The following is a 9,676-nucleotide window of genomic DNA, read 5'->3' on the forward strand; positions in this document are numbered from 1 at the left end:
AATGACCTGTCATACAATTTGTGCTAAATATTCAATATTGTTAACTATGCTGAACAACTCAATTCTGATTAAAGCACTTTTGTTTTTAAAAATGACAAAAATTGACTCATATTGTGATTGGTTACCTTTTTATCAGAAGAATGAAGCATCCCAAATCCTTTATATTAGTAGACAAACACACAAAAACATACCTTTAGATGTTGATGCAGTCTCTTTAGTTAATTTTAGTAAAATGCAATTACCTGGTAAATTATTGGTGTAACCTCCATCGAGTAACAGATGTCCATCAGTTGGGTCACAGAGTGGTGGCATATAACCTGATAGCGACATGGATGCCCTCACGTAGCGCCATAAAGAGCCTATGACAAGAGTTCAACTAAGCCCATAGCCATCTAAGAGTTTACACAGGGTAATCCAAATTCAAAATCAACTTTTTATGGCTAATTACTAGCTTTATCAAGATTGTATTTTCATACTGTTCCCAAGTATTTACTTAAAAGAATACGCACACAATAGAAGACAAAAAACTTACCTTGAATGTCAATGGTAATATCTACAAAAATTTAAAATTGTATTGAATAGAGAACACCCTGCAAGTGAACAAACAAAAACGTGATACAAAAAAGTGTGCTCGTGAACTCACATCTACGATACATACCCGGAACCGCAAACTGGACATCTAAAAATGATGGATATTACAGTAACATATCCACCACCGACAAATAAATTATTAAAACTTGTAATCCATCAACGATTTCTAGCCACAATAACACAGCATATCCATAACCAATCATCATGAAAATTACACATAACTGCATTCTTCAAAATTTTACAGAGAAAATGTTGTAAAATGCAAAATATATTCATATCTACTTTACGGTGGTCAGGGCCATTATTAGTTTCTACACATTATACTATTACAAGATTTAAAAGATGGTTATCTGATAAGCACTACGATACATGCATTGAGAATAAACTACAATCGATTGCCTAAAAAAGTACATAATTGGAGAAAAACAAAACAAGATTTTGTTATTCTATTTCAGTGGTGAACTAGAGGCAAATAATTGGAATATTAAAAAAATTAGATAACCATAATTATTTAAACTTGATGGTATCAACGTCTTTTTTATATTATTATTTGCTACACCATAATTAATAAGTCTATAAAGAGCTGGTTACGAAAGTAATAAATGGCCAAGTGTACTGAACATTTTCGGGGAGGGAAGGGCAAGCATGTTGTCAAATGTTAACTTTTAAGCAAAATAAAAGCGTTACGTGCACTTCTGAAATTTGTTTGAGTTATACTTTATAACTTCACGTAAAATTATTGCCAAAACCCCAGGCTAAGGATTAAAGGTTGCCAGAAATCGACAAAGTTGTAAAAATAGTATATTAAGATACAAGTTTATAATCAAGTCTTTAAAGCACGCGCAACGAGTTTAAGGGCACGACGCAAAGCGGAGTGCCTTTAACGTTGCAAGTGCTTTAAAGACCAATTATACACGTGTATCTTATAGTATTTTTTATTATACCTACAGTATAATTTAAAAATAGGGAATACAATGAAGTCATATTGACGTTATACTCGAAAACATGTCTAATTAAGTGGGCTGGGTGTTCGTAATTTCACGATTGCCATGGAAATGTCACTTGACGTTTGCTTAAAAAATCATCGTCTTTGTGAATTATATGATTTCCGTTGAAAAAGATAATACACCGTCCATTAAATCGATTGTTGTAAAATCTAAACAAACGTTGGTAGGTGTAAAATCCAACTCCAGTAAAGCCGAGAGTAAAGCCTATTATAAAGAATATGAAAAGTCGTTTCCATGGATGAATAGGAAGTACGAATACAGTCTTAAATGCATCCATACTGCTGGCATATATGAAGGAAATGTCAAAGGTATTTAAATCTTTTATATTTTGGTGCATTCATTCAAAACTTTAAAGCAATGCTGCGATTAAAAAGTGGAACAGATTTGGAAGCATACCTTAAATTACGCGCGTTTGTGAAAGCTTCAACCAAAGGATAGGTACAAAAGCCAAAGAAATGTTCTGCATTTACAGAAAGCGACCTAGAGGATTTTTTATTTCATCCAGATGACAGTTTCAAAAGTCATACTTGAAGTATCGTTACTTAGCAACTTTAAAGCACGTGTGTTTTAAAGGCCCTTTTTTCGCACGCATTTGAGTGTTTAAAACGGAGATTGTGATTCAGGTATAATAAAAAAATGTTTACATTTTGATATGTTGCAGTAACTTTCCTATTTATAGATATATTCTTGAAATTTTAACCATAGATGCTAGCATAGATGTCTCTAGTAAAGATAAGCATATCGCATATTGTAAGCATCAGATGTGCGCATGCGCATATTGCGCAACTGTCAAATAAGCATAATGAAAGGCAAAAGTGTAAAATTATTAGAAGCGTGCTATAACTGCCTTTGTATGAGGCACAGAGAGGTGCAACTGGTTTTATACTTCATGGTACTCTAATGAAAGGTTACAACGAAAGGAATTAACTTCTACGAATCATAGCCTTCTCCTCGACTCGTTATTGTGATCGGATATAAATAATTCCTTATATCTCAAGTACAGATTGTCAGAGGATGGTACTCACAAAGGGCGATTGGGACGTCTGATTGAAATATAGCTATTGGCGACCTTATGAGCGAATATCTCGAAAACGCTTTGTCAGAGGAAAGTATACCCACAAAAGCAAAATTAATTGTCTGGACAAGTCTCCCCAATAATCATCTAACAAGAAAGAAACCATTGATAAATAGTATAGCCGAGAGTATAGCATGCTACTACTTTATAACGCAACCATTTAATAAGCTATTTCGATTTAAAAAAATGCCATTTATTTGCACAAGAATTGTCCACAATTTATACTTATTTATTTTCGTAACTAACTCTTCATGAAACTTTTTAATTTATCAATTTCCATAACAAGATGCATGGGAGTGGGTGTGTAGTTGATATTGATGAAGAAAATTACTTGCAAGAAAAGAAGAAAATGGACAACACGGAAAAGAATATATTAGTGAGTAGTGACAAGGCAATTAATTCATTATAAAAGTTAAAATTGCACATGATACAAAGTGAAATAGAGAATTAAGTAATGAAGCAAGAACGGAGAGAATTGAATGTTGAAGAAACAATTAAGATTAATTGCGAAACTGGTAGAAGGAAATGGAAGACCTAATGTTAAAATGAATTTGACAAACATTTAAATGTAAATTAAAGAGAACATTTAGGATAACGAAGAACTTGAATCAAAAATAGAAATGAACTAAACAAAATTATGAAAATGAACGATAATTGAATCGACATGTCATATAAAAGATACAAAATAAAACAATAGGTTAAAGGAATACAGTCATTTGTTGTTTTAAAAAATATGAACGTTCACTGTTTTTGTTTCATACTCCGCGTGGGAATTATTATTGTTTTAATAGTATTTATTGATAAAATGTATTTGGATTTATTTCAAGTTGATAAGATATATCTGGCGGATTTAGATAACTTGCGATTTTTTGTTTCGTTTATCTTTTTCAGATTGAATAAAATTGACAAGATAGAAGGTGAGAATTTGTGTCTGAAAAGTAAAAAGTTTTACAGTTTTAAGTTCAGTTTGTTTTCACGTCTGCAATATGTATATAAAGGTTTGCATTAATTTTTCTATTTAGTATTTTTTTCAATTTAATAACAATAAAAGTGAGCCTCAATCTCGGCCTCAATTTAATAAAAGCTAGAAATTTAAATTTTCCAAAATAAGTCTCTAGAAATGGTTAAATTTATAAAAGAAGGTTAAGAACGAATCATTGAAATTTTGAAATAATTTTAATTCAGTTACAAAGTGACTTCGAGCAAAGAGAACCTTCCTAGGTTTGAAGGTCAGATTTTTTAAACAGTGGTATCAATTATTTGTGTCACAGAATAGTAATACGAGACTCATTGACTGTAGTTTTGCTTCTATTTCAAAGGAAACAAGAAACAGCCAGCTGAGAAATATAGCAATATGGACTTTTACACTTAAGAAAGACATGGAATTAATATCATATTCAACAATTTTACATACGAGTTAAAATTACAGAGTTGAAAAAAGAAATGAAAGAATAAGAGTTTGTTATATTTAACTAATCCAGGAAAAATTAGATATTAATCAACTATAAAAACAGGGCATACCTTTACACAAGGGAAAAGTAATAGTACTTACCTGCGAAAATAATAGAGTTCTACAAGACTTTGTATTATTAAAAACTAAATTGATATATTTTCTAGTTACTGTACTAGCGTATCTACAAAAGGTACCATATCAACACTAGCTACAAATTTAGAATTCTTTAAAATAACCTTCAAAATCATTGAGATTTATCCATAGCAAAAAGTATGGCTTCTTCGGTCCAGTGTTATTCGAGTATAAGTCAAGTGACGTCAAATGAAGCCTTATATGAGATATGGTTGGGAAATTGATTTGGTAGTGTCACATAAGCATATGTAACCTCAAGTAATGTAAAGCAAATTCGTGTTGTCTGATGTTTACACACTACACAATTTGTGTTAAAATGTGAAAAATGATGTAAATTAAGAACTACTAAGAATAGCATGCAAACAAAAAAAGATAACCAATCACAATTTGAACATCTATTATGTGTAAACAACAATTATAACATCTAATCATATGCTGTGACATTAATTATGAAAATACAATCCCTTATAGTGCTACATCGATTTGGTTGTGATATGCAAAGCAAATACTCACCGTGGCTGTGAATTCTCATAGAAGAGGCCGTGATATCGGTAGTGATAGTAAAATAGGGTAACCATAAATCTTCAATAAATGTATCGTTGAATGCGGCATGAATCGTTTTGTTAAAGCCACGTCCACTAAACATAGATGTCGCGGGATAAGTCAGGTCTAATATTTGACGCCACCATTGGTTCATTTTCTACAATAAGCCTATCCTCTGTAAATGGCTACATTGTTTAACGCATACCTGCGCCCACTCCCTCGCTTTCTGTGTAACGGTAGTGATATTCTTTTCTTGACACCATAGCGCACCCATGAAAGCTCCAATACTAACACCACCCACCATATCAATTGGTATACCCGCCTCTTGTATAGCTTTAATCATTCCAATGTGCGCGGCACCTCGAGCCCCCCCACCGCCGAGTACCAAGCCAACTGATTTCCCCGTTAACCATCTAGCCAACCTTGAAAAATCTGAATGTATATTTGGTTCAGATCGACAAACTTTCCCGTAAAGTTCATACTGTAAAATGATTATCTTCAATCTTAACATTTCTCTCGCTCTGTCTAAGACTCACAATGCGATATAAACTCTTTCTCGAGAATGTACGTTTGAAACATTTTATATGGTGATGCCACGAAATCCACGATCTCATATTTAACCAGGCGACCGTATTACTTGGTCGCGGCCCATCTTCTCGGTGAAGCAAGACCAATTCCTTTTGCGTCCTAATAGCTAGTCTTTGTACTTCTTTCTCCACCTACGCAAACGCCGTTAGTACAAAACGAAGATCAGGACCAATACGTGCCTGTCCTAGGGTGGGCGGTTTAAATCCCAGTCCCACAATTAGTATACAATCGGCCTGCCGGATGCAACGTTGCGTCCACAAACTAAAGGTCAAGTCGCATTGATACAATGCAATTTTATGTTGATCTTCTTGCTGAGCCAGCCACGTCGTTAAACGATATTCGTTGTTTGGGTCCATTATACTACTCCCTAAGGTTTTGCGAATCACATCCGAGGTCAGTCTTAAAGTAGGCCCTAAATATTAAATATTTTTGTAAATTCTATTCTTAGTAGTAGGGAATCTGGGAGTCAAAATTCGAACATGGTATATGAAATCAAAGATATACATTTTGAAAAATGCGGATATTGTGCAGAATTTGATGCCGATTCTGAATCAAGAGGGCGCGATGATCGCAAGGATTGCAAATAGTCAGAAAAAAATAATTTGTACAAAATTTCGCACTTCCCAAAGCCAAGGGGCTAATGAACTATAATATGCGGCTTTGTCGCTACGGGCGCAACCGGTTTTTTCCAATGCCATTCCAAAGTTGGCCTTCGACTACGCATTTGCAAATTTCTAACAGCACACACCAAGAGAATTTCAACTTTTTATTACTAATTTTATTCCAAAATTTCTTTTGTTGTGTGCTACGGGCGATAACAGTACTTGATTATGATAGCAGACTCGTCAGCCCCTTTGGAGCCCACTGACAATCCAAATCTGTGCACACAATTGACTTTACTGCAATAGAATAAATAAGTCAATATTTTCACATTAATAAACATTGAAAAAATCAATGTTTTTTTTTAAATAATAACAGAGACATGCATGACATAGAACGTTTTGCAAACGTGAATTGTCAGTGGGCTCCAACATGGCGGACAAGTCAGTTTTGGTATATACAGTGCGTTTGTGATAAGAGGGTGTGGACCAATACTTCTACTAACATATTATTCATACCTATGGCACTTAAACAATGGTACAATTCGAAAGTAAAAGACGTTAATGGGACATCTTCGGACACCGCCATAATCGCTACTGTTGAAAAATTTATTTGAGATGGTCTAGTATCTAACGCAGAATAACTTGGAGAACTTGGTGTACGTAAATTTAAATTTGGTTTTTTCCAACTACCTACAATAATAGTGAGTTAACATGACTACTTACTGCACCAAACTAACATACCTAAAATACGATGACCTAGCAAATTTATAAGTCTTGTTACTACAATAGGATAACGTAATTTAATTGCATTAAAAATTCCCTCGGGCAATTTGGCCAGTTCTGAATCTCTAACCGCCATCACTGTTGTACTCCTTTTAGTTTGGGTAACCATCTCCACCTATCGCAATTGTGAGACAACAAAAATTCAGTCTCTTTTCAACTTACAATTCCAATTAAGTCTCCTTTACCATACTCGCCAACTAATTCCTTCTTTCCATTTTTATGCGTGATAACAGAACGCAAACGGCCGGATAATACAATAAACGTGGAATCACTTTCGTCGTCTTGTCTGTAAACAGCTTTTCCCGATTCGAGAAAAACCCAGTCTAGAGCAAAATCCACTTGCCTTACAAAGGGTGAGAGTCGTTTCACTACCATGTCAGCAATAAAAAGGATGATACCCGGTTTCTCTTTCATTAAGCTACAAATGACAGTGTGGGTACATGCTGAAATGCAGGTTTTCATTTCTACTTATAAAAGGTGGTTTTTGAAATGATGGCAAGACGAGTAAAATGTTTGGCACGAATGTTAAAAAAATTTGTCTCTCCAGTTAAAACTGCCAGTCCACCGACAATTTCACCGGGATGTGCCGTGAACATGTGCACATCCTCATCAGTGTCTGTCATTCGTTGTGCTAGCGTTAATGACCCAGAAATAATGTACACTAATGCAGCATCCTGTAACAGAAGTGAATTTGAAAAAACTTCCCAAAAGAAACAAAGTACCTTATTTGAATCCTCCTTCATTAAGTAAGTACCTGCTACAACCTCTCGATACTCAACATTTCCCTTAAGCCATAAATCATCCTCGAGTCCCAGTTCGTGCACAAACACTTCGGTGGCACTCTGAATAATTGATGGTATATCGATATTTTCAATAACAGATAATCGCTTGGTTCTAGTTAATGCCTGTTGCAAATCGGGAGTCTAAAACAAGAGGTAATGGTTGAAGTTTTATATAACTCAATAATTCACCATACCACGTTACTATACGGCTGATCTAAATCGGGTACCATATCTGGCGTATTATAATTGGGAGAGTGTTTGGTTTCTAAACAGGATTTACTACGACGATAAGTTGGTACAGTAACTGGCTTAGAACTTGGCTGCATATTATCCGTGGGTTCCCAATAAAATCCCTCAATGTCTTCACGTTTTATCGGTGGCGTGTCCTTTGTTTTGCTACGTTGAGGTGAACTCATTAATGGATGCCTATGCTTACTAGTTCTTGGGCCCTATTTGGACATAAATTTATTTATCGCAGCATTAACAGTACCTTAGAGCTAAAGGTGTAACATATTAAGTATTTAACTTTTTTGATTTCGTAAACATTTTCCAAAATTCCAACTCAAAATAGCGCACCTCTGAAGATTGAAAATAATAAATCTAAAATTAGGATGACAAAGACTAGACAAGAAAATGCTCCATTCTACATCTAAATTAATTCAATCTGATCACATGCACTCTTAGCACATACCTAGAAGGAATGTTATGAGAGGGATTATTCAATGTTGTTCAATTGTTTCTACCAACTACCGCTTTTTTCACCTACCCTATATTGAGGATGGGATGGGGGTAGGAGGGGTGTCCTTCATGGTACTTGAAGATATTGGTTTCGGTTTTTGGTTTTGGCGACAATATTAAGAAAAATTGGGTGGGAGAGAAGAATTTTTCGTTGAACCTTCAAATCGAATCTATATAAGTTGAGGGCGTAACAATTATTTTCACCTAAAAGTTTCAAGACGAGTTCACATAATCGAGGGATACGGAAAATTTAACAGCCGCGTAATCGTACGTGAGATTTTTACTGTGAAAGTTGATGTTAATTGCCTAATTACAAGGGAAAACTGTGCCGCCAAGTGAATTTAGCAGTACAGCTTTTATTTAAGCACCATAATTTTACCAATTTTTCCAGAAAAGTTTGGCACAGAAATGAAGAGGGTTCATTTATAGGGAAAAAATATGTAATTAAAAAATTACATAAACAATTACGGTGCTTGGAGCAATACCCCGTGAAACCGATCTTCAAGGCAACAGACGCAGTTTTTTGGGACACACTCAAATGCCCCGTTCTATCGTCATTTCAGTGTAAAAGGGATAACCTAAGTAAGCAATGAGACAACTGGCACTTAAAACACGAAAAAAAAAGTACTTAACATATGCCTCTAAAAAAATGCGCTAAAAATAGCTAAGTGACGATTTGCGCAACACATGTAGGGAAAATCATGAAAGAGACCACAGCAGAAAAATTCAAGGAAGATGTCCTAATGTAATTTAAAGCTGCACCACGATTTATGCTTAACTTTCTGAAAAAAACTCGTTAGGCCAGTCAAATTAGGAAAAATAGCGGAAATAATTGAAAGAAAGCTGAAAATTGGTATAGAGGTACATTAGGGCTTGTATTTGAACATACTAAAAGTCGGGACCAACACTCCAATGGCTCGAGCCGCCATCTTGGGAAAAAGGTGCTCCAAATCACTTTTCCGTTGATATCTCGGTAACCGTGCATTCTAGCAAGTAAAGTTTTATATGAAAAAAGAAAGATAATAAAATTTTGTATAAAAAAGATGGTACGCACTTTTTTTGTATTTTCGTTATTTACGTCGATATTCCACATTGAATATAGACTGACATTGTTAAGGCCTGTTGACCATCTAAGAGAAGGAAATAATACATAATATATTTATTTTTATACTATATAGCCGAATACAAAAGATTCCTACATAAGGAAACTAAGAAAAATAAATATTGCCAAAATCCGAAGTCGTTTGAACTACTTGTAATGGATATGGGGAATTTACAAAAAAAATATAAATCAAACTTGACTTCATTTCATAAAAAAAATAATAAACTAAACTAAACAATTCCATTAACAATTCGCGAAATAGTACATAGCGCTGTTCCAG

The 9,676-nt window shown here is 34.5% G+C and overlaps 1 protein-coding gene across 1 annotated transcript; it reads right to left on the reverse strand.

Annotated features, from left to right (window-relative positions):
• Positions 1 to 23: 23 nt before the first annotated feature.
• On the reverse strand, positions 24 to 8,626 carry LOC116181695 (neuropathy target esterase sws-like). The gene is made up of 11 exons (XM_031502103.1): positions 7,751 to 8,626; positions 7,497 to 7,697; positions 7,243 to 7,448; positions 6,937 to 7,192; positions 6,733 to 6,889; positions 6,508 to 6,681; positions 5,569 to 5,801; positions 5,338 to 5,520; positions 5,007 to 5,282; positions 4,772 to 4,958; positions 24 to 359 (listed from the first exon to the last, which is right to left on the reverse strand). Exons 1-11 carry the CDS (start codon positions 7,970 to 7,972, stop codon positions 160 to 162), a joined length of 2,295 nt encoding a protein of 764 aa, XP_031357963.1. The 5' UTR covers positions 7,973 to 8,626; the 3' UTR covers positions 24 to 159.
• Positions 8,627 to 9,676: the final 1,050 nt, after the last annotated feature.

The sequence above is a fragment of the Photinus pyralis genome, unplaced genomic scaffold, assembly GCF_008802855.1.
Source record: "Photinus pyralis isolate 1611_PpyrPB1 unplaced genomic scaffold, Ppyr1.3 Ppyr1.4_unclustered_Scaffold1674, whole genome shotgun sequence".
Taxonomy (NCBI): domain Eukaryota; kingdom Metazoa; phylum Arthropoda; class Insecta; order Coleoptera; family Lampyridae; genus Photinus; species Photinus pyralis.

Coding starts and splice junctions, on each gene's coding strand:
- LOC116181695 (XM_031502103.1), bottom strand. CDS start 7,972: ATGAGTTCACCTCAACGTAGCAAAACAAAGGACACGCCACCGATAAAA. Junction 6,682..6,732: donor GCTAGGTCATCGTATTTTAG/GTATGTTAGTTT, acceptor CTATTATTGTAG/GTAGTTGGAAAAAACCAAAT. Junction 5,521..5,568: donor AACCGCCCACCCTAGGACAG/GCACGTATTGGT, acceptor GCGTTTGCGTAG/GTGGAGAAAGAAGTACAAAG.